The sequence below is a fragment of the Bos grunniens genome, chromosome 3 (assembly GCF_055505025.1).
Source record: "Bos grunniens cultivar Pamir isolate PY7600 chromosome 3, Bosgru_T2T1.0, whole genome shotgun sequence".
NCBI classification, from domain to species: Eukaryota; Metazoa; Chordata; class Mammalia; order Artiodactyla; family Bovidae; genus Bos; species Bos grunniens.
The window spans coordinates 95,360,314-95,385,949 of record NC_141167.1 but is presented as its reverse complement, the minus strand read 5'-3'; the positions used below and the strand labels follow the sequence as shown (position 1 = coordinate 95,385,949).

Sequence of the window (25,636 nt, the reverse complement as noted above, 5' to 3'; positions counted from 1 at the left end):
ATTTTACATCTTCATACTTATCCTTTTGCTGATAATTACAGTTATAGTTGCTTTTACGATAATTTTTGGTTGTTTTTTAATCTATATACTGGTTTATTTAAGTGCTCTTCAATATTTCTATATATTTACCTTTCCTATTATGATTTTTCCTTTTCCTATGGATTTTTGCTTCTTTTCTCTTCAGAGAAGACCTTTGAATATTTCTTCTGGGGTGGATTTAGTATTGTTGAATTCTTCTAGTTTTTGCTTGTGTGAGAAAGTCTCTATGTCTCCTATTTTAAATGATTATCTTGCTGGGTAGAGTATTCTAGGTTGCAGGTTTTTCCTTTTCCTTTTCATGACTTTGAATATATCATGCTACTCCCTTTTGGCCTGCAAAGTTTCTGCAGAAAAATCAGCTGATAGCCTAATGGGGTTCCTTTGTAACTGACCCTTTGTTTTTCTCTTGTGGCCTCTAGAATCCTCTCTTTAATTTTTGCCATTTTAATTATGGTGTCTTGGCATCCATTTGTTTGGGTTCATCTTGTCTGGGACTTTCTGTGCTTCTTGTACCAGGATATCTGTTTCCTTCTACAGGTTTGGGAATTTTTCAGCCATAATTTATTCAAATACTTTTTCAATCCCCTCTGCTCTTTATTTGCCTTCTGAAAGCCCTACTATGTGTAGGCTGGAATGCTTTATATTACTATATTATCCCACAGATCGTGTATGTTGCTTTCATTTGTCTTTCTGTTTGCTGTTCTGATTGGTTTCCATTATTCTATCTTCCAGACCACATCTTTTTTTTTTTTCAATTTTTTTTCTTCTATGTCATTTAGTCTGCTATTCATTGCTTCTAGATTGATTTTTATCTTGGCATTTGAATTGTCTAATTTTGATTGGTACACCTAGACTTTCTCACACTAGATTGGCTTCTAGTTCCTTATCACAGTTATCTGCATTTCTATTGATAATCTTTCTTAATTCCTTCAACATTTTTATAACCTCCTTTTTGAACTGAGGTTCTAGTATAGACTGGTGAGCTCTGTTTCATTCTTTGTTCTTTCAGGGGACTTCTCTTGTTCTCTTCATTGAGAGCAGTTCCTCTGCTTTTCCATTTTACTTAACTTTCTCTGTCTCTGTGAATTTAGGAGAAAAAGTTACCTACTGTGGCCTTGAAGGGTTGTTTTTATGTGGGAGTATCGCTGTGTAGACTGTGTGAATCCAGTATCTTTGGTTCAAGGCCTGGTTTGGGTGTACATTCCAGCCATGTCTTTCCTCAGTGTGCTGGCCGTAATCCTCTTGGTAGGGGGTCACAACCAAGAGCCTGGCTGGATGTAGGGGCAGGGCCCCCTCACTGCTCCGTGACTGTTACCACCCTGTTGGGAGGCAGGGTCTGCTCCCCAGTTGTTGCAGTAGAAGCCCCAAGTTCAATCAAGCTCCATTGCCCTTGAGTATATGCCTCGTCCTGAAGGAAGTGACGACTGAAGCAAGTCAGGCCTGCACGGTCACAGTGAACCCATACACAGAAGCAGCCCAAGGTCATTCTCTTTCTCTGTTGTCCTCACCCCAAACCTAGTGCTGGGCTGTGGTGCAATGGGGCTGGGGGCTCAGGTGCTGTGCCTGCAGGCACTGTGGTGCTACGCTGCCACTGGGGACCTGGGCTGCCTCTGTGGCAGACCTCTCCCAGGGTGTGTCCGCCCAGATCCAGCACCAAGCTGCAGTGCAGGGTGAGTGGAGCCTGAGTGATCCCACTGGGAAATGAACTACTGCCTGCTCCTGCCCAGGGCCTATCTGCCTGAGACTCCGTCCCCAGCCACTGTGCATTCCTGTGGTGCCAATGTCTGCTGTGTCCAGGCCCTCCTCTGCCATGCATGCTGACAATAGGCTCCATGGCTCCCCCTGGGCCACGCCCTCCTGGCTGTCTCCACACAGCTAAGTCAAGTCCTCTCCCAGGGCTTGTCTGCCTAAGATTCAGCATTTAGCTGCTGTGTTTTCTTGTGGTACTGCCCACGATATCTGCCAGGTGCGTGCACTGACAATGTCTGGCTGGCTCACTCGCTGCCCACTGTGTGTGCTGACACCCATCTCTGCTGTTCAGTTCCATCACACCCCAGGTGCCCTGGTTTGTCTCTGCACATGTAGACCGGATCTTTGCTTGTATCTCCTGCCAGACTGGGGTGTGGAGCGAGCCGAACCAGGAGGTTCTCTTCGGATTGGGAAGTGCAGCAAGGAGGCTCTCTCCCTGGTGGTTCTCCCACAAAAAAGAAAAAAAGAAGGAAGAAAGCGAAATGCACTCTCAGCCCAGGCCACAACAAATTTCAGCAAATGGAACCCCCTGACCTGACCACTAGCTCAGGTCTCTCTCTTCCCTGATTGTTAGCAAACCAGCATGGGCTTTCCACGCAATTAGAGTCTAGGTTTCTCCAGCTCCTCTGTCTGAGGGGGTTTCCCAGCAGGCGAGCGGTCTCCCCTGGTGGGGTCTGCCCCTGGGGATTTTCTCTTCCTTAGAGATCCCTCAGGGGCACCAGTCCCATACTGAGGTCTTTTTTTTTTCCCTGTCTTACACTGTTACGTGGAGATCTATCTTGCAGCTTTGTTTGTACAGGAAATGTGCCAGTTTCCAGCGGCTTTTCTCTGAGAATTGTTCCACACGGGGAGTATATTTTTGATATGTTTGTGCGGGGAAGTGAACTCCCCCTTCTCTACCCTCTTGATCCTCCATCCCCTCTTTTATGTTTCCCTTTGTTTCTCCGTACTACACCATGTGTATTTCTTCCACTCTTACTTTGGATTAACTATTTCTCTCTTCCAGTTGTAGTCAATCTACTACTTAACCTGTTCAGTAAGTTTGAACTCAATTATTTATTCTTCATTTCTATATATCTGTCTGGTTCTTTTTCAAATTTTTCTAATCAGCTTTTTTAGTCTCTCATTCCTTACTCGGGCTTGCCTTCCCTCTTCCATTTAACAAATTTGAAAGGCTTATTTCATAATCTGTTATCTAGCAGTTTCAATATTCAAAGTCTTTTCATTCCCAATCTGTGGCTTGTTTCTACCAACTTTTGTTCATGTTAGTTTTTTCTTTGTGTACTTAATAATTTTTTTATTATGAACTGATTTGGGGGACTTTCATTTGCAGAAATTTGTTGGAGCCTGGGTTGAGAGTGTATTTCTTTCTCTTCTTCTTTTTTTTCTTTTTTGAGGTGGGAAAATGATTTTATCTGTACAGATATGTGTGTGTGTGTGTATATATATATATATCTGTTCAACTGAAATTTGTACAGGTCTATATATATATAGACTTCCCTAGTGGCTCAGTGGTAAAGAATCTACCTGCAATGCAGGAGACATGGGTTTGATCCCTGGGTGGGGAGGATTCCCCAGAGGAGAGCATGGCAACCCACTTCAGTATTCTTGCCTAGAGAATCCTATGGACAGAGGAGCCTGGCAGGCTACAGTCCACGGGCTCATAAACAGTTGGACATGACTGAAGCAACTTGGCACACATGCATATATCCTTTTAAAAATTATTTTCCATTATAGATTATAACAAGATATTGAGGATAGTTTCCAGTGCTATACAACAGATCTTTGTTGGTTATCTACTCCATATATGTTAGTGTGTATAAGTGAATCCCAAACTCCTAATTTATCCCCCCCACTTTCTGATAACCATGTTTGTTTTCTGTGTCTTGTGAGTCTCTGTTTTGTAATTAAGTTTATTTGTGTTGTATTTTAGATTCCACATATAATAGGTATCAAGGGATATTTGTCTTACCCTGTCTGACTTACTTCACTTAGTATGATCATCTCCAGGTCTATCCCTGTTGCTGCAAGTGGCATTTTTTCATTCTTTTCTATGATTGAGCAGTACTCCATTGTGGATATATGCCATATTTTCTTTATCCACTCATCTGTTGGAGAGTATATGTCTTCCGAAATATTTCCTTCAACTTCTATCAAGCATCGAAACTTTACCTGCTAGGAACTCTTTAAACTTGGTTCTTGGTTTAGGATTCTTTGGGGCTGGACGTGTTGTGAATTCAGGCTTCTAAACTGCATGATGACTGAACGATAATATACCCAGACTCAGGGGAGTAATTTTTTTCTCTTCACTCAAAATTAAGACCAACTGAGGCTACTGTCCTTTGGGGAAGTAGGGATCCTCGCCTACCTGAGTCTCCAGTTGGGGCCCCTGGCTTGTGTGGTCCCTTAACTTTGTTTCTGTGTTCTGTATGACTCTTAAGACAGAAGCTTGTGGTCACGGGGAAGCACAGCCAGCCGCTGTTCAGCACTCTCTTGCCTCCCTGGATTCATATGTCTCCTTCATTTTCAGCCTCTGTACATCTCACTTCTTTTTCTTGCTAGCAAAAGCAAGTGTTCAAAAATAATATGCATGTGGTTTTGCTTTGTTTTATTCAGCGTTTTAAACACTTATAAAGTAAGATGGTTATTTTTAATATATCTGTATTCACTGTCGCTAGAAAGTTAAATTTTCATCCTCTGCACAGCTCCTTTAAGGACTTCTCTATTTCATAAGTCATTCATGGAGAGAAATTATATTGGGGTTTAATTGATTAGCAATGTTGTATTAGTTTTAGGTGTACAGCAAAGTGATTCGGTTATACATATGTGTATGTGTGTGTGTGTGTGTCTGTGTGTGTGTGTGTACGAGTGTATCTATTGTTTTTCAAATTCTTTTCCCATTTAGGTTATTACAGAATATCAAACAGAGTACCCTGGGCTATACAGTAGGTCCTTGTTGGTTATCTATTTTTTTATTTATTTATTTTTTGGTTATCTATTTTAAATACGGAAGTATGTACATGTCAACCCCAAACTCCCAATACTTTCTTTTAAAAAGGGAAGATAAACGATTTCTGCCGTAATTGGATGCTCAAAAGTTAAGAATGTGTTAGTTTCCCTTAGTAATACAGCACTGATATTTAATTTAACCATTACTTCAACAAGTTTTAAATACTATGTGCTAGACACTCGGAGGGAAATGTTTTCTAAGGTAGAGCACTTATTCAACAAACATTAACTGCCTACCATATTCCAAGAACTGGAAAAAAGCATGAACAAAGCACAGAAATGAGAAACAGCCTGGCCTATTTAGAGGCCCAAAGTAATGTAGAATAGATGGAACATGGAGGTAGGGGCCAGAGTCGGGCAAGAAATGGGATAAAGTATCCACAAATTTATGTAAACTCTTCTTGAGCTTATATTTGTGTTCAAACTTTAAACTTTCAGAATTTATATGCATGCTTCACTTTTCATTCTCAAATCAATACTTGAGATTTCAGTTGTAAGCTTTTACTAGAATACGGTATCTGAATGTGTTCTGAGAAGTCTTACTCAGAAGATTAAAAGAAATCTTGTGTTTCCTTGTAGCCCTGTAACAGTCTCCGGGTCTGTGCCAGATCCTGGGTCTCAGTGGGTTAGGGTGGCTCACAGGGTCTGGGATGGGAGTTGGGGGCGGGTATTGGAGAACACAGTAGGTTCTTATTGCAAGTAGTACGAGGGGAATGCAGAAACCATGAATCTACAGGAGAAAGTTGAGACCAAGGCACCAGAACTCAGGCTGGACCAGAAGGGGAAGACCAAGAGCAGAGTCTGAAATCATCTGGGTTCAAACCCAGCTCCAGGGCAGAGGCAGGCTGCAGAGTCCAGGAAGGCCAGGGAACTTCATGGCTATACCAGACAGGTCCACAGGGGAGTTCAACTTGAGGATGGCTGTGGTTCCTAGAACAGGGAGCATCTCCCCTGTATTGGGTTTCAGAACCATCCTTGATGTGAGAGGTTTGTTACAGAGCACACAGCAGCAACAGGGCAGCTGAAGAGTGCAGCTCAGACAGAGCGACCAGGTCCTGAGAGAGTGGGCCCGGCAGCCCGATGGCCACATCTCCGTCCTTAAAACCTTTCCAATGGCCACACCTGGAGAACTGTGCCCGTGTCTAAAAGATGAGAATCTGGGTCTTAGCAGGTGAGGATCTGCAGCAGATTTTTAGTCCTGGTAGGACTTTTGGAAGACTGGACAGCATATCCCTACTGACTTCCAAGACACAGTGGCCTGGTTTTCTATGGAATATTTTCTAGGGTTACTGAAATAGAAAGTGAATGATGGAAGCATCAGACTCAACAGATATGACATTGTGTCCCATCTCAGGACGCAGAGACTTCAGACTGCCTGGGACAGACATATGTGCTTGGCTAGAGAAAAGCTCTGAGGAAGACAGATGTACTTGTTTCCGGTTTTCTTAATGAATAAACAGTGAACTAATATCCCAGGGTTAGGTGTTCTGAGAGGATACAGCCCAAGCAGTTATCTGAATTTCTTCAGTGACACTGAATGATCCTGAAGCCAGGTCAAGAAAAACAACACCAAACGGTCGCTGTGGCTTTAGGGTATGGCAAAGGTGATGGGTTTCTCTGGTGGCTCAGTAGTAAAGAATTTGCCGGCCAATGCAGGAGACATAGGACATGAGTTCAATCCCTGGGCCAAGAAGATCCTCTGGAGAAGGAAATGGCAACCTACTCCAGTATTCTTGCCTGGGAAATCCCAGGGACAGAGGAGCCTGGTGGGCTGCAGTCCATAGGGTCACAAATAGACATGACTTAGCAACTAATCCACCACCACCAAAGGATGAATGGCATCATTCTCAACGACACCAGCCCCTGTTCCCATCGAGACTTCCTCAGATCATGAGTGCTGGGCTCTGTGAGGAATTGATAAGAGGCAAGGATGACACAGTGCTTTCTCTCAGTGTCGTCCATTCCGGAAATGATCAGGCTGAGGTGATGTGGGCCAAGCCAGGGAGAAGGCAGTGGTGAAAGAAGAGCAGCCCAAAAAACAACTGTTATCATGAAAACGAAGTGCTTGTTAGCAGCCAAACCTCACCCTGGGTGCTGTGAGCATCTCCTCAAGGCTGGTTTGAGAGACCCACAGTTAAGCTGTTACAGGGCAGGCCACACAGACCGCTTAGAGGACACCGGGCTTCTCTAACAGCACAGACACTTCACGGGAGGTTTGGAAAAGGTTTGAAGTGTGTTTGTTGTTAAACACAATGAGATCAGTTATGCTGCTGAAGCAATCTTCTGGAAATGTTTTTCTCCTCCGGGGTGAGAATAAGGAGGAACGGGAAATACAGGTATGATTAGGAAAAGGACTAGTAATCAACCTTGTGTTGACTTTTGTCTCACTCTGCTTGTGTACCCGGCTGATGAAATGCTAATGTGGGCTTTGTGGGCAATCGGGGGACGGTTATAAATAGAGCTGGCTTAAGAATAAAATAAAATGGCTTTGCCGCACACCCAACATTGTCCGGGGAAAGGTGGTGTCTAGTTATGAACATTCTATATTTTTCCACCTGACACTCCTCCTTCCTGTTTTCCTTTCAGGATTTCAGACAAAAGATAGAGGGAGACTCTTTCAGTCCATGTAAAACTGGCCATGTAGTCCTTCCACCAGTTACAACTGTACAAAACATGAGCCTCAGTACAGGTCTGAACACTATGGTTTACAAAACTTGGATTTATATAAAATAGAGCATAGTAATGAAGGCCATGGATGATGGAGTCTAATTTCCCAGGGATGAGCCCTTGGATGAGATCCTTGATAGTGGGCCTTTGTTTCCCCATCTATGAAACACAGAAATTATTACCTCCCTCAGAGGGCTGCTGTGGGGATTAAATGAGGTCATACACTCAGTATCAATTATCATTGGTACATGATTAACAAAGGTTTTAGGAGGCAGGTACAGAATACAGAACTCTGGCAATGGCAAGGCCAGAGCAAATGCCAAGGAGTATCAGATTACAGAATCATATAACTACTACATTTGAAAGGGACTTTGGGGATTGTTCCAACCCTCGTTTAGTGCCAGAAGCTCTTCCCTTCCCTCTTCTCTCCTTAAGCGGTTGCTCAACCCCGGGTGCACACCCACACACAGTGACGCGGGGCTGCAGGCTCAGGCCAGCGCGACAGTTCTGTCGGAAAGTTTCTCTCTATGGCCAATCTAAACCTAACCTCTAGCACTTTCACCTACTGGCTTTGTTGCTTCCCGGGTGATGGAGAACAGGCCCATACAGCCTACTTCGTTTTGGAATGATCATCACTACAGTTAGTCCTCTCTACTAACTATTCTTCAAAAGGCTTCTCTTCTAATCACATCACCACCCTGACCCTGTTTTTCCTGGACCCATGATTATCAACCTGGGTGACACATCTGGAGATGGTGTTAGGTTGTCACAAGAAGGGCAGGGGTGCTACTGGCATCCCGGCTAGTGGCCAGGGATGCTGCTAAACAACCTACAATGAACAGAACAGCCCCACAACCAAGAATTATCTGGTTCAAATCGTCAGCAAGGCTAAACTTGAGAAACACTGTCCTAAATATACACATGAATCGGTGTTCTTCTTAAAATATAGGCATATTTATGCCAAAATATGCAGTCAGCTAACATTGCCATTAGACTGGCATTACTTTGCTATTAAATTAGCCTTGATTTGTTATTAAGTTAGCCTCAATTTGCTATTAAACTAGCCTCGACTTGATGGACACGAGTTTGAGCAAGCTCCAGGAGTTGGTGATGGACAGGGAAGCCTGGCATGCTGCAGTCCATGGGGTTGCAAAGAGTTGGACATGACTGAATGACTGAAGTGAACTGAACTGAATTAAATTAGCCTGAGACTCAGGTAGTTGGTACTGATCAGCCAATTAAAGCCCCCTTTCATGTGTTGCTGCTAACCCAGGGATAAGGCCCATGTGATCACTTAGAAATCATTTATCAATAGTGGTCCTCTCTCTTGCTGAGTCTGGAGGCAGCCTTGCAGTCTTTTCCAACATGATATCCTAGGCCATCACCATCAATCATACAAAAGAAGCTGGTGTGCAAATTGAAATACACTTGCTGGTCATGGCTCTCTGGTTTTGTGGCATCGGGGCCCAGATACGATGTAATCCTGGGGCCCGGGCTTTGGAGGACCCCACAATCCTGTGTTATGACCCCTAGTGGCAGCTTGAAAGAAGAGAGGATTCCTCAACTTGACTCAAAAGCACCCAAGCTTCTCATACAGTTTCCTAAAATCCCTTTCCTCAACACAAAGCCACGTTGTCTGCTGTCATTAAGGCAGTACGGGCAGAGCAGGGATACCCATTCTGCAGTATGGGGCAGAAAGGATGCCCCCTCTTCTATACTCTCCTCAAGCTCCCAGGAACAGCTCCTTCTCTTTGCCAATTTTCTTCCTCACTCTTCACTCCCCACTCTTGCTGCTCATTTTCTGATCCACTCTGTGATCTCATTTCCTGGATCCACACTGGCCTTGATTTCTCCAAAATGAAGAGGTGAAGGAGAGGAACGTAGAGATAGGGAAACATACTCTGGATTCTTCAGGGAAAGAAAGAACTTGAGTACTCAGCAATCTAAGCTTCTCAACCTAGTTCTAAGCAATCTACACTAATCGATATCTAGAGAATGGTACATAGTTTTACCTTGAAGCCCAATGCTTCACATAGAAAAAAAAAGTGAAAGAAAGTGAAGTTGCTCAGTCATGTCCGACTCTTTGCGACCCCATGAACTGTAGCCTACCAGCTTCTCCGTCCATGAGATTTTCCAGGCAAGGGTACTGGAGTGGGTTGCCATTTCCTTCTCCAGGGGATCTTCTCAACCCAGGAATCGAACCCGGGTCTCCCGCATTGCAGGCAGACGCTTTACCCTCTGGGCCACAAATAATTCCTTTTCTCCTTTTCTGGGGGAAAAAAAAAAAAAGCAGAGAGAGAGAACCTTTTTGGATAGGCTGTAATAAATGTCTTCAATTTCAGCATCCCTTTATAAACCTAGTTGCTTCATTAGTTTATAAACAAAGTAATATGTTTGATTTATTCAAATATTTACTTGATTTATGCAAATATTCTGCTTGCAATATTTAAAAGTAGAATTTATTCAGATGAATCCCATATTTGCTAACTTAACCTAGTTTTCAGAGTATTAACCATTTATCAGTGGCACGAGTAGAGGTAAGCTGCTAATCTATAAGAAATACAGTCCCTCTCAGTTTTCTAGGTATTTGGGAAGGAGGAAGAAACTGGACAACAGAGAAAGCATTATTGTCTGAATAAAACAAAGAGCATTTGATGCCTTCCCAGATGACTGCTCTACATAACGGCAGAGCAAATTTGGGAAGTCCTTGTTTTCAGAAATAGAGCTAGAGACGATATTCATGGGTGGGGCTGAGGAGGCCTTCCAAACTTGCAGCCTCCTGCCATATGGCACTTTTTCTACAAGTATGGCTCTTAGGAGAATGGGCTCACAAACTGGACTCCCTGGGTTTGAGACCCGACTCTCCCACTTTCTAGCTGTGAGAGTTTGGTCATTTACTTAAGCTAAGCCTCAGTCTCCCCACATGTAAAAAGGTAAAGATAGCAACACTTGCCTCTAGGCATTACTGTAAGGAATGAACGAGACTCTGGATGCACAGCACTGGCACACAGAACAGGACCGATAAGCATTAGCTATTGGTTAATCATCCTTACGAATCTCTGATACAGTGAGAGTTGGTCCTTAAAAGGTAGGTATCTCATCCCAGTTTTCTTTTCTTTTTTTTTAAAGACCTGAGGAGAGTTCACTTCAATGCAATTGACAAGGAAATTTGATTGTTTCAGTGAGGTAACATTTTAAGATAATAACTGGAATTATGACTAATTACACTATAACCGGACGTATCACGGATAGCAAACACCTTGAACTGATAAATTTCTAGGAATTTCATACAATTTTGGAAGCACATATTAATAACACATTCCATAAAAATATAAGCTAAAGAAGATTAAACATTGCTTCTTTTCAACAAGGAATTGCAAATAAAATTTATTAGGGTCTCATATAGCCAGAAGGAGGTGGTACCCCATTTAGAAGGGTGATTGTTAGGTCAAAAGGATTGCCTATTTGGAACTTCTGAAACTGCAGAGTTAGGATATCATCAATCTTGTTTCTTGGTAACTCATTACTATAGTCTGTCTGCTGCAATATAGGTATCTATAAAGTCAATTAGCTCACATGTGGTCAGAAAAGAGAGGACTGATACAGTTTAACATAGATGTAGTATTGAGTCACATGCAAATGTTTCCAAGGCGAGAGGAGCTGAAACAGCAGAGAAGAATGACAGTGTCGGTGGGAAAGGGCTGAGTATGGCTTTCTGTTCTGTTTTGCTTTTAATTTTAAATGAACCCATGCACTTGGGGCTCCCACCCCAGAGGCCCACATCCGGCCTTCCACCCCCCAGGTTCCACTTCCCGCCATTGTACCCACCTTTACCACAACCTCACTGCCTCATATCACCTTAAGTTGGAGTTTCCACTCAATGGTTTCTGTCCATTTAAAATTTTCCCTGAAGCAGCTTCTGGGCCTACTAAGCTGCCTGGTTTGGCTGCCAAGTCATCTCCCAAGGTACCAATTACTGTGTCTCTTAAGAGACCGATCACAGAGTCACATGGGTTTTGAATGGTCTTCCCTTAGCCCTATTTTTTTCCCCACAAGCCTATTACGTTCATTGTGTGATTTTGTAGAACATGAGGTTATTTGGGAACACAGCACGTCTTAACAGAAATGCCTCATTTTTTCTAGTGCCGCAGAAAGGGCCAGCACTTGAAGCAAAGGCACATGAGAGAAGTGAGCGAGGCCCTCCTCAGGCTGTGTGGTTGTTTTATGCTGATTCCCCGTCTGCAAGGCGGGCCCCTCCCCTGGCAGGCTGAGGTCTGCAGCCCCTGAAACTCCCCTCCGCCGGCCCAGAACCCTCCGGTGTGATGCTCGGGTCCTGACCCCGTGCAGTGCAGCAGAGACAACTTTTCCTTTTGGTTCTGCCTTGGAGACAGAGTATCTATTAGCATGAATTAGCTAAACATACTTTTGGATGAAGCCTTTCTCTTTACTTTCTTTGAAATTTGTACATGAAAATGTACTTTGATTCTCCCTATTTCTCTCAGATTTAAATCAGTTCCTGAAGTGAAGTGAAAGTCGCTCAGTCGTGTCTCTTTGCGACCCCATGGAATATACAGTCCCTGGAATTCTCCACGGCAGAATACTAGAATGGGTAGCCTTTCCCTTCTCCAGGGGATCCTCTCAACCCAGGGATCGAATCCACGTGTCCCACATTGCAGGTGGATTCTTTACTAGCTGAGCTGCCAGGGAAGCCCTGAAAATAATTTCCTACCTTCCTAGAATTCCTGGGAGAACTTGCTCCTCTCTTCATTGAAACCCTCACATTATATCTTATTACAGTGGCATGTATATGTGTCTGTGTGTGCAACGTATATTTGTATATGTTTTATTTGTGTGTCTTACCTCAATTTACTGTAAGGTTCTTGAGGGCAGGCATTTGGTTTACTTTATCTGTCTACTTCCTGCATAGTGCCCAGAACAATGTCCTGCACTTAGGAACTACTTAATTAATGTTTATTAAGTGAACAAATCCTCCAAAGACACTGGCTGTCATCTGGGCTTTTTTGTCAGGAGGGTCTAACAAACGTGCACTGTGAATTCCAGTGCAGTTGGTTAGAAGACACAGTTTTGCATTAAACATTTCCTGTAGCGTAGTTATTAGAAATGATTCTTAGGAAGTAAAAACCAAAAAGCGATGTAAGAACATCTTATGTGAAATATTTTATTCATCTTTTTAAAAAATTAACAAGCAACAGGCAGGAATTATTTCATTTGGCTGCTCTGATAGTTCCTGCTTCTCTTTCCAAGGCTCTGGAGGGTGAGCTGTTTCCCAAGGGAATACCAGCTCAGCCCAAACCTCAAGGTGATTTCTGCTTAGAGAGGGAACTTGCTGACAGACAGCAGGGCTCTGCTTCCACTGCCGGGGAAGCATGGGGGCCTGGGGGTGAGGGAGATGGGCTCAGCTGCTCTGACTGTGATGTACAATCTCCACTGTCCCCTCTCTACTGGTGAGTGTCCAGGTATCTATTCAGTGTCTCTGCTGTCCACCCCCCTCGTTAAAGAGGGCAGGCCTGTGGCAGGGAGATCTGTGATGGCCCAGCGGGCTGGAAGGGTGGTCTGGAGTGCAGGATGCCAGGGGCAGTGTGGGAAGCAGCAAGGCTGGAGAGAGAGGGTTAAGACTCCCTTTGGAAGGCCATGTTGTCTACATCACAAAGTGGATTTTTACTATGAGGGAGATGGAAAGGCACCTGAAGTTTTAAGCACAGGACTAGTATGATTAGTTTTGTAGTCATTCTGACCAGTAGCTCCGTAGCTAAGCAACGGGTGGTCCTCACAAGCATTTCCATTGGCACCACCAATGAAATGTATACTTAGTTATAAACCTGTGCTTATTATATAACCACAGAAGGAAAACAAGAATGGTAATAGCTGCTGCTGCTGCTGCTGCTAAGTTGCTTCAGTCGTGTCCAACTCTGTGCGACCCCATAGATGGCAAAAGTACTGGAGTGGGGTGCCATTGCCTTCTCCATGGTAATAGCTAATACCACTTAAAGCTTTCTGTGTGCGGCTGTTCTAGGTGATCTTTTAAAATGTGTCAACTCGGTCTTCACAAGAAGGAATGGAAACAAGGTCCGCAGTTAGTACCTAGTGGTGCTGGGATGTGAACCTGTTCAGGCTGGACCCAGAAGCCGTGCCGTGATTACAGCATTATACTGCCTCAGTATCACCCTCAGCCCCATTTCGACTAGGTCATCCCCCCTAAGCCACACTCATATAGAAATTCTGGGACTTCCCTGGTGGTCCAGTGGTTAAGAATCCACCTGCCAATGCAGCTTCTGTCCCTGGTCTGAGAACTAAGATCCAACGTGCTGTGGAGCAGCTAAGCCTGAGCACCACAGCTACTAAGCCTGCGTGCCTAGAGCTCATGCTCTGCAACAGGAGAAGCCATGGCACCGCAATGAGAAGCCTGTGCGCTGCAACTAGAGAGTAGCCCCCACTTGCGGCAACTAGAAAAAGTCTGTGTGCAGCCGCGAAGACCCCGTGCAGCCAGAAATAAATACATAAATAAATACATAATAAAAAATTCTGAAGTCACCACTGATTCTGGCCAGGGTGAAGCATGGGTTAGCAAGGTTTAGTCTAGAAGCAGGGCTGTCAGGAGAGTGTTGCAATGATGCCGCTGAGACATGGTGGTGACCAGGAGCAGTGGGGACAGAAATGGAGGAATATGAGAGAAATTAAGGAGACCAGGACTTGTTCATTCAAACAAATGAGAAAATGTACACTGAAAGCTTAGCACGAAGCCTACCCTACTACATGCTCTTTTTGATATACCAAAATACTTATGATATTTTTGTTATTACAAGTTGGGTTATTCTCCAGATTTAAGTCATAGCTTTTAATAATAAGTATGCAGCAAATAGCCACAGATAAATTGTTTTTACAGTAAAAAAGAAACATGAATAGCCCTGTATGGAATATGCAACAATCACTGCCCATTTGATCTTAAAACAAGATCAAAGCTAGGTCTGCTATAATAAAATACCACAAACTGGGTAACAACAGAAAAAAAAATATTGTCTCACTGTTTTGGAGACTAGCGGTCTGGGTGGTTCCTCCCGAGGACCATGAGAAGAATCTGTTCAGGCTTCACCCCCAGCTTCTGGTATTAGTTGGCAATCTTTGGTGTTCCTTGGCTTCCAGATCTCTGCTTTCATCTTCACATGCTGTTTTCCCTGTGAGTGTCTGTGTCCAAATATCCCCTTTATATAAGGATACCAGTCATGTTGAATTAGGGCCCACCCTACTCCAGGGGCTTCCCTGGTAGCTCAGCTGGTAAAGAATCTGCCTGCAATGCAGGAGACCCCAGTTCAATTCCTGGGTCAGGAAGATCCACTGGAGAAGGGATTACACCAGTCGTACGGAATAGGGCCTACCCCACTCCACTGTGGGTTTCCCTGGTGGCTCAGACAGTAAAGAATCTGCCTGCAATGCGGCAGACCTGGCTTCGATCCCTGGGTTGGGAAGATCCCCTGAAGAAGGGCATGGCAATCCACTTCAGCATTCTTGCCTGGAGAATCGCCACGGATAGAGGAGCCTGGCAGACTACAGTCCATGGGTTTGCAAAGGGTTGGACATGACTTAGCGACTAAGCACAGCACTACTCCAGTATGATTTCATCTTAACTAATCACATCTGCAATGACTATTGCCAAATAAAGTCACATTCTGAGGTCCTGGGGGTTAGGACTTCAAAATATGAGTAGGGAGGGGCATACTTCAACTTATAATATTTTTATAACAGATGGAGCAGGAATTACTCATACTCCCATTTTAAAGATAAAGAAACTCAGAGAGACAAAGTAATTCACCCAAGGTAAATGATTCCTGGGTCACAAATGCAAGTCTGCTCTGTCCAGCTCAGTAGTCAGAAAGCCAGACAGTACCTCTTGCTATGAGTTTGTTAAGCTGTTCTCACACACTTGGACCAATAATATTTGAGGCCACACCTAGGTGTGTAAAGAAAGGGGGCAGTTGTCAAATGTGGTCTCTTCTTGGAATCAACTGCAGATACCTTATCAGTCCTAGTGATGATTTTGCTTATTCAATTGTTGTCCCTATGGCTATACCTCATGAGGGCTTAACCTCTAGGGGAACTGTTTACTCAAATTGTTCCTCGTGAGTCTATCGTTTCTCTCTGGTGGGCCCATCCCTGAGCTGAGGGGAGCTGGGTTCAATGAGCCTATTCGGGGCAGCAAGAAAAATGCCCTGTGCTTCCCTTCTCTCTATAGCGTCATTCTTTGCCTCCCTGTACCTCTCTTTTGTCCTGCCAATTGCATAACATCGGTGTGGGTGCAGGGAATGTGTGAGTTGGCAGCAATGAGACTGTGGCGGAGGACACCTGCCTGATGACTTATGCACCAGAGCAGGCAGCACTGGGAAAGCTTCCCAGGGACTGCTTTGCCACCACGCCAGCTCTGACCTGCACCTTCTGTTCTGTCTGAGTCACTCTCAGCAGCTCAAGCCAGTATCCCCTAATGGGTTCCTCTGGGCAGAGAGGAGGGACACACCCTATCTTGAACCCCCATCCCTGGCAGGCAGTGTAGGAAGTAGTCAAGTACAGATTCTGGAGACACAGTCTAATCCCAGCTCTGCCACTTACCAACCATGTGAATTTAGGGAAGAAGCTTACTATCCCTATGTCATGTCTTCATCTGTAAAATGGAGATACGTTTGTTTACCTCATAAGGTTATCACATGGATAAATGACATAGTCCATAAAATGGTGCCTAAAACAACATATCTGTGACATAATTCTAGCACTCAGTAAATATAAGCAGTATTTCCTTATTTGTTTATTTCCTAAACATCATTTATTAATCTGCTCATTGAAAACTGACAAGATACATTTCAAGAAGTTACCAGTTGTTATGTCTGGATGGTGGAGTTTCAGGTGACTTTATTGTCTTATTTTTGTTTATCTGTGTTTCCTAAGCTCTCTGTAGTAAACTTCTTACTGTTTTAATAAAACAAACTCTCAGTGAGGATCTACAGAGTGAAGTGGACTAGTGGGTACAAAGCAAAGATATGACCGCTGTCCTTAGTGGAGTTTAAAGTCTATGGAAGGAGACAAAGAGATAGATTAATGATGTAATAAGAGGGATGCAGTAATGCTCAGGGTGGGCTAAGGATTGAACTAGTCTCCCTCAAGTGCCACCTGGCATTACAGAAATGCCATTGGGTTTTCCCCAGCAGTCTTTGTGTCTGATCTTCACTGATCTGGAAATAGGAAAATAAGATGATGCACACAATCAGACAAAAGAGCCACTCCTTTAATCTATCCCAGCACCCAGGGGGCCGAGGATGGAATTGTTGAGATCCCTTTCTAAGGCACCTACTTCTAGGAAAGGACATATTTTGAAGAAAAAGTTGAGAGTCTTTATATAATACCTCCTACAAAGGGCAGGTATGAGCCTAGGTTGCAAAGCAGCATGTTAAGTGGAATAAAGAAGTAATTTCCTGTTTCTTTCTCTCTCCATAGCATTATTAGCATCATCATTATTCTGGCTGGAGCAATTGTATTTATCATCGGTTTTGGTATTTCAGGTATGTGATTTCCTGCATTACCACAATCCATCCGCTGCTCATCAGTAAGTCCCTAATCACTTAATGTGTAGAATGGCAAGAACACAGGGTCTGAACCCAGAAAACCTCAGAGGAGAGCCCTGGTTCTTCTACTTATTGACTGTGTTCTCTGCCCTTTAGTCATTTAACTCCCCAGACCTCAGTTCCCTCATGTAGGATGTGGAGGAAATAACATCTTCATCACCAGGTAGCTGAGAAAATAAATGGAATGTCTCTCAGACTGTTCTCTTCACCAGACAGTGCTGAAGATATCATTCTGGGATCACAGCTAAGTGCCTTGGCTGAGCCATTCTATCAACAGTTGACCTGAGTAGATGATTCCTTTGCAGTGGGGCTTCCGCTGAAGTGTTGAAGAATATCAAGTCTTTAACACAGGGTTCTTAAACAGAATACTTACTGGTCATAACTGCTGTTCCACATGGGAAACAGACGCCACTGTGGCACGGATGGTGAGTTTCCAAAGGCAGTCAACTGGTCTCAGTTGCAGGAACAGTCCTCTCTTCTGTGCAGGCCACGTCTCAGGAGCATCTATTAAGGATGCCAGATTAAGACGTTGAGTGACTTAGACCAGCAGCTGTCCTCTCTGAAGCAAGTCACTTGCTTCATTTCCCTTGAAGCACCTGACTCAGGCCAACACATTTATTTTAACTTAGACTGTGGCCAAAGCTGTCAATTGATAACTTTAGTTCTTATAGTTCCAGCTGTCTTTTCTCTCTGTCACTCTCCTCCAATATGCGTGCTGCCACTAAATAGTAATCACAAGGCCTAAATGAATAAAACTCATTCATTTGTAGATCTGTTTGCCTAGAGAAGATATTAGCATCTTTCTCCATTTTATCAGTAAAAATGTGTATTTTGTCTTTCATCTATTTTTCTATTGGGTTATCTTTTTCTTTTTGATATGTAGGAATTATATGCTGAGTGCAATTTGGTTATATGTATTGAGAAATCTCTTCTACTTTCTGGCTTGCTCTTTCACTCTCTTAATGATGTCTTTCAATGAGTGAAGTTCCTAATTTTTACACAGTTCAATTTATCTTTTTCTTTATACCAGGAATTTTTTGTAAGCAGTTTAAGATGTCTACCTATTTCAAGGTCATAAATGTTTTCTTCTAGGTTATCTTGTGGAAGCTTTAACGTTTAACCTCTCACATTTATATCTACAACCATCTAGAAAAATTTTGTGCATGGGCAAAGACAGTGGTTAAGATGGGTCAAAACACTATCCTTCCCCCACTTCTCATTAGTGTTATTTTTATCATAAATCAAGTATCCAAATGTGTTTGGATCTGTTTCTGAGCTCACTAGCCTGTTTTATTCTAACATTCTTTTATAATTTGCTTTCTCTTCATCTTATCTCTTCCTATTCCTAATCTTGGGTGCTCTTTCTCCCCAAATCCTCTGTCATCTTAAAATAGATTTACAAGGTGTTAATTGGCTTTATAGTAGTTTTGAAGGAACCAGGTTTTGGTTTTGGTTTTATTTTTACTTTCTCTGATTTCCTAATTTAATTAAGTCTAGCTTTTATCTTCATTAATGTTCCTCTTCCTGCTTTGTTTTGCTCTTTTAATTCTTTTTTTCTAAGTGATGATCCATTTAAGTTCTTTTTTATTTAAAAAATCATTGTTGATGTATAGTTGATTTATAATGTTGTACTAATTTCTGCTGCATAGTAAAGTGACTCAGTTATACACATATGTACATTCTTTTAAAAAAAATTTTTTTTTCCACTACGGTTTAAACCAGTAGACTGGATATAATTCCCTTTGCTATACGGTAGGACCTAGTTGTTGCTGACTTTTAATTCTTTTTCTAGTATCTTAAAATAAGCACTTCACAGAACAGTATGTCCAGAAAGCCAATAAATAGATCCTAGTAGATACTGCCATTTCATTTTCCAAAGTGATTTACCAAGTTATTCTTAACCAGAGGTGTATGAGGGACCCAGCGCGTCACGTCCTCACAAACACTGGATATTGTGGAATACTGCTGTGATTTTAACTTCTATTTCCTGGTGACTGAGAGACGTATGTTTTCAAATAAGAAACATAATGTTGAGCAACAGAGCAAGACACAGAACAGTACATTCTATACGAAGAAACAGGGGCTTCCCTGGTGGTCCAGTGGCTAAGACTCTGAGTGTCCAATGTCGCGGGGGCCGGGTTTGATCCCTGGTCAGGGAACCAGATCCCAAACGTGTAGCGACAGTTCCTTGAATACAAAGAAGACTCTTTAAGTGTTTTCTGAATAGACAAGTGGACAGAGGCATGGTGGGGTAAATAGATAGATAGAAGTTACAGTTCACTCAGTTCAGCCATGAGCTACCAATAATATTAGAACCCTACCACCAATGAAAGGTTTTCTGCCTTCTTTCTACTTCATAAAGTAAAAGCTGGTTATTTGGGATTAAATGGACTGTTTATTAGTTTAACACTATTTAGTTGGCTTTTTCTCAATTGCCTATATTAAAAGAACCATAACCGGTACCTGAGAGCATGACATTACCACACTTTAAATGAGTTAGATAAAATGTTAGCTGGATTAATATACTAGACAATGAAATTAAGCAAATAGCATTAGGTAGATGGTGATGGTGGTGGTGGTGGTGCTGGTGATAATTTTCAAATGTTTTTTGTGTTCACCTCATGGTGCCAAATAACTTTGCATATATTATCCGATTTACAACTCACAACAAATAGATAAATATTACGATGTCCTGATTAGAAACTTGTGTAAAGTTGCACACAGCTAGCAACCAGGCACAAACACATAATTGCATTTCAAATCCTGACATTTGCTTCCAGAACCCACACTCCCACCCACCACGCTATACCATGATACTCATGCAGAGCTGTAACACAGAAGGATGTTTTCTGGTGTACCTTGCAGGCATTATTCCTGAGACCACAGATGATAAAGATATTTCTAAATACAGAAAAAATATCTATTTCTTTGTAACTTTCCTGAGGCTGTATAGGTCACCTTCTCACAGGCATTCCACTCCTTGGGAACTCTAAATATGGACCCCAAATGCATTTGAGGTGGTTGGCTGGGAAGAGAGGCTGAGCAGCTTCCATCAGGCTGGTTTTAGGGCAGGCTTCATGGATGACCCTTTAAGAAGGAGGGAGATGCAGTGGAAAGACCCCTGACTATACTCTGCTAGTCTCTGCACTGTCACTCACCCCCTGGGTAACTTTGAACAGCTCTGTGTGGTAGAAACACTTAGAGATTGGAGTTGCTCTAATCTCCGGGATAACATTATGTATCCTTTGGGATGTAACTTAATTTTATAGAACCTCACTGGTAAAATAGTGAGAGTCATTGTGGGAATTACATGAGAAAGTTTTTATAAAGTGCCAGACACATATATGTGTAATAAATGGCTGCTATTATTGTTTACATTGATACTATCAGTGCCATTAATAATTTGCTATTATTAATGCATCCATACAGCACCTCCTAAAACTTGAACAATTTCCTGGCCACACCAGGAAATTCCTCTGAAGTTAGGGAATCCTGGACAGAAAGTCACAGGACACTCCTTCCTAATGATGCTCCATCTTTGGTCACTGGATAAAACAGTAAGGCAAGTGCTTCTGGCACCAAAACATAACCATTGAAGTGGTTTGGAAAGAAAGTGATACATATTTTTTTCACTGGAGTCATCTGGGAAATTAAATAGATGTTGACCTTTCTCATACTTCTTTTAAGGTTTTTAATTGTTTTTATTTTTACATGAGGTAAGGACACTGCTTTCGTGGGTAGGCTCTCCACATATCTCAATCTGGCCCTGGATATCAGCAAAATGTGATACAAGGAATACAGACTTAGAACTTCCCTGGTAGCTCAGCTGGTAAAGAATCCACTTGCAATGCAGGAGACCCCAGTTTGATTCCTGGGTCGGGAAGATTTGCTGGAGACGGGAACGTCTACCCACTCCAGTATTCTGGCCTAGAGAATTCCATGGACTAGAAAGAGTTGGACACCACTGAACAACTTTCACTTTCAGGCTTAGGAAAAACTCAGACAAGACTGAGTTTGACACTGGCTCCACTACTAGCTAGATACAGGGCTTTAGGCAAGCCGTCTAACCCCACAGAGCTTCTTTATCCTATTCATATAATGGCTAGAACAGTATCATTTCTACATCTCAAGGTTGTTATCTGGCTTAAACCGAGTCACTGCAAGCATTTAGTAAAATATTTCTTTCCTCCTGGTGTGCTGATCTGCAATATTTCTAAATGATTCTAACTAATAATGGTCATCAATATCATTGATTTAAGGTTCAACACGTGGCAAGTCAGGTACCATCCTTTACTTACACTGTATCATTTAGTTCTTTCAGGGACCCTCTGAGGGAGCTACTATTATTAACATCCCAACTTTACATTATGGAATAGAGAAATTAGAAAATTTGCCCAGGCCCCATATCCAATAAGTGGCAGAGCTGGGTCTTGATCCCCCACAGCTTGATGCCTGTTCTTACATGCCAGGCTCTGCTGCTGCTTCCCTATTGTTCAGTTTCTAAGTCATGTTTGACTCTGTGACCCCATGGACTGCAGCACGCCGGGCTTCCCTGTCCTTCACTATCTCCTGGAGTTTGCTCAGATTCATGTCCATTGAGTCAGTGATGCTATCTAACCATCTCATCCTCTGCCACTCCTCCTCTGGTCTTCCATCTTTCCCAGCATCAGGGTCTCTTCCACTGAGTCAGTTCTTCACATCAGGTGGCCAAAGTATTGGAGCTTCAGCTTCAGCATCAGTCCTTCCAATGAACGTTCAGGACTGATTTCCTTTAGGATTGACTTGTTTGATCTCCTTGCTGTCCAAGAGTCTGTCAAGAGTCTTCTCCAACACCACAATTCAAAAACATTAATTCTTCAGCACTCAGCCTTCTTTACAGTCCAGCTCTCACAGCCATACATGACTACTGAAAAAAACCACAGTCTTGACCATACGGACCTTTGTGGGCAAAGTGATCTCTTTGCTTTTTAATACACTATCTAGGTTTGTCATAGCTTCTCTTCCAAGGAGCAAGCATCTTTTAATTTCATGGCTGCAGTCACCATCTGCAGTGATTTTTGGAGCCCAACCTCCTTCCCTACATTGCTCCTTTCACAAGCCTGGCCCAGCATCCTTTCTAATGTTTTCTCACAAAGCAACTGTTCTCCTCCACCCTGCCCTCTTCTCTGGTGAGAGCGGCACTGACAGGTGCTTCCCCAGGTGCCAGCAGTACAGGCTTACGCCTATGTGTTTCCACCTTTCCACCGTGTGCTATGGTGCCCATCCAAACAGCGGGCTGTGGTGGATGCTGAGAATGCTGTCTATGCTATTGGGAACCACAGAATTTACTAAGTCATTTCAAAGGAAAGTTCATTTTCCCAGCTTTCATCCAGTGGTATTGGGCATCCCAGAATCATAGTTTCTATAAAGAATCCTTGCTTTGAGCTCATCCTGGTGCTCTGTGACAACTAGAGGGGTGGGATTGGGAGTGTGGGGGTGGGCAGGTGGCAGGCACAAGAAGGACGGGATTATATGTATACTTATGGCTGATTCAGGGTTTCCCTGTTGGCTCAAATGGTAAAGAATCTGCCTGCAGTGTAGGAGTCTTGGGTTCAATCCCTGGGACAGGAAGATCCCCTGGAGAATGGAATGGCTACCCACTCCAGTATTCTTGGCTGGAGAATGCCATGGACAGAGGAGCCTGGTGGGCTACAGTCCATAGCGTCACAAAAGAGTTGGACATGACTGAGCGATTAACAATTAATGGCTGATTCACCTTGCTGTGCGACAGAAACCAACACAACATTGTAAAGCAGTTATCCTCCAATTAAAAGTAAATTAAAAAAAAAAAAGAATCCCTGCCTTGTGTTACCTATATCCCCACTTTCCAAGAGATTCCTGCTCCTACTGCAGATAGCAGTTAAATACTGCCCATCCATGTGAAAACAGAAAGACTCCAATTTCAACTTGCTGCCCTCTAACAATCCTCATTTTGCATGCAGACCAGAGCTGTGGTAGTAATTAGCCCCCAGGAGCTAGAGAATTCATTTTTAGTGAGTGGTTGGGGCTTCTAACTTTAAAAATGTTCGATAGAATCTTAAGAGACCAGTGGAATTCTTAAAGCCCATGCCTGTTTAACAGAGTTTTGTATCAGTAGATACAAAACTCTAACCGTCTCTTAAAGTCCTTTTACCCTCAACCAGCCACACAAGAGCCCCTGGTGTTTAAGAGACCTGGAGAGTCACATTAGACCAGACTGTGGTTCCTAGAACATAGCTCCTTGAGCCAATATTTGTTGGCCAAATTGAAAATAGATTTCTTTTTGAGAGAAGCAATATTTGTATGGTATTGCTTGCAAATTAAATTTCATTTTATCACTTGTAACCATCGTTTATTCACCTACCAAGTATTTATTGATTGCTTTCTGGGTGCAAAAGCAATGCCTAGGTCCTCAGGGTTTTTAAAATTCTCACTGGCTTTTATTCCTCCTTGATTTGCTACAAGGAGGGGGGATTTAATCAACACTGCACTCATTCCATCTGCCACATCTTTAATGCAACCTTAAATGAGCTAGAGCTGGAGGTGGGTCCCTGGGGCACTCCACAGCTGCCTACTTTTAATCATTAAGTTTTCTAAGAGATATTTCAACAAATTCTCCACCTGTGGGCTCAAGGCCAACACATTAAAATTAATTTGGTAACATAATTACTGAACTAAGATAAGTCATTACCATTTCATTCTCTCCATAAATTGTGCTAATCATGTACTTTTTCTAAAAAGTAATTTTTCAATTCAACTTTAATGGGACTTTATAAACTACAATCAAATTTACCCTTGCTCTAAAATAGTTACATTTGCTTTATGATTTTATTGAGAATCATGGTGTATTTTCATTGCTTTTTCTATTTTTCACTGACTCATATTTCCCCAAAATTAAGATGGGATAATCTTGCCAAATGTTCCTTACTCCTACAATCACTTTGGATAGAATCATTATTTCAAACAGTGTCTTGATTTCAACTGATTTTCATTCATTCATTTATTCATTCACTCAACAAACATTATTTTTCTCTGTAAAAATAGCACTAGGCACTTGTCTTAGTTTGCTCAGGTTTCCATGACAAAATATCATACACTGAGTAGTTCCAAGAGAGGTCCCCTGGCCTGTTGAAGCATAGAGCTGAATAGCTGTGGTCTGGTCTTACTGTAGGATCTAAGAAGTCTGGTAGCCTTCCTTCATTTTGCCTCATTTTTCTATACCCTTTGGTTTTTTCTGTACCAAGCTGGCAATATATAATCCTATTTCTATTCCTGGCTTCTGTTGTGGTGGCTGTTAAAATCCATGAGTCATACATATCATCTCCTTATCAAATGGATGTTCACCCACACCCTGAGTGCTATCTTCAGAACAGCCTTCTCATTTTTTGCAATATTGATAGGCTGAGAATTTTCTAAATCTCAGTTATGGATCCTTTTTGCTTAACAATTTCTTCTTCAATTCATCTTTCTCCTTTCCCATATTTTAGTATAAGCAGTCAGGAATAACCAAGCCGCTCTTTCAACAATTTGCTTAGACATCTCCTCAGCTAAGTATCCAATTTTATGGCTCACAAGTTTTACCTTCTACAAAACACTAGAACACAGTTCGGCCAAGTTCTGTGCCACCTTCTAACAAGGACTGCTTTTCCTCCAGTTTCCAATAATGTGTTCCTCATTTCCCATCTGAGACGTCACCACATGGCCCTTAACATCCACATTTCTAGCACACACCTCAAAGCTCTTTCAGCCTCCACCCATTACCCAGTTTCAAAACTTCCTCCATATGCTTATTAGGTACTTATTACAGTAGCACCCCCATTTCTCAGTACCAAAATTTATCAGTCAGGGTTCTCCAGAGAAACAGAACCATTAGGGTAGGTGTGGGTATGTATGTGTGACGGGATATAAGGAAGAGGAGAGAGAAAGGCAGAGAGAGACAGTGATATTTAGAAAGAATTGGCTCACATGATTGCGTACTTTGAGAAGTCCTAAGATCTGTGGTTAGCAAGCTGGAGACCCAAATAGTTCAGTTCAAGTCTGAGACCAAAAGTGTGAGACCCAGAAGAGCCGATGGTGTAGTTCTAGCCTACAAATAGGTAGGCTCAAAATCTGAAAAAGCACAACGTTTCAGTTCAAGTCTGAAGGAACTGACTGGCAGGAAAAGACTGATGTCCCAGCTCAAAGGCAGCATGAGACCCCTCTTGTTCCGCCTTTTTGTTCTATGAGATCTTTAATTGATTGGGTGAGGCCCACTCACATTAAGGAAAGTGATCTGCTTTATTGACTCAAATACTAATCTCCCCCAGAAACATCCTCACAGACATACCCAGAAAGTGAAAGTGAAGTTGCTTAGTTGTGTCCGACTCTTTGCGACCCCACGGACCGTAGCCTACTAGACTCCTCCATCCGTGGAATTTTCCAGGCAAGAGTACTGGAGTGGGTTGCCATTTCCTTCTCCAGGGGTTCTTCCCAACCCAGGGATTGAACCTGGGTCTCCTGCATTGCAGGCAGATGCTTTACCATCTGAG

General features: G+C 42.8%; 1 protein-coding gene and 1 long non-coding RNA gene across 12 annotated transcripts in view; one reads left to right on the top strand and one right to left on the bottom strand.

Moving 5' to 3' along the window:
• LOC147376160 (uncharacterized) overlaps nucleotides 1-25,636 on the bottom strand; it is a 70,568-nt gene that overhangs the window by 10,953 nt on the left and 33,979 nt on the right. For 3 of the 5 annotated variants that reach the window (XR_015160799.1, XR_015160796.1, XR_015160798.1), the window contains exon 4: nucleotides 17,464-17,594. This is a non-coding gene — a long non-coding RNA (uncharacterized LOC147376160). Of the gene's footprint in view, nucleotides 1-16,271; nucleotides 16,701-17,463; nucleotides 17,595-25,636 lie in introns of those variants that run through there. The other 2 variants (XR_015160795.1, XR_015160797.1) reach the window with 1 other exon arrangement.
• The window catches only part of VTCN1 (V-set domain containing T cell activation inhibitor 1), a 71,027-nt gene that overhangs the window by 23,233 nt on the left and 22,158 nt on the right, over nucleotides 1-25,636 (top strand). For 3 of the 7 annotated variants that reach the window (XM_086392087.1, XM_086392086.1, XM_086392090.1), the window contains one exon: nucleotides 16,963-17,027. The exons of the other annotated variants lie outside the window; for them this stretch is intronic. In XM_086392087.1, the coding sequence (XP_086248213.1) occupies nucleotides 16,963-17,027 (65 nt within the window). Of the gene's footprint in view, nucleotides 1-16,962; nucleotides 17,028-25,636 lie in introns of those variants that run through there. 7 annotated transcript variants of the gene reach the window in all.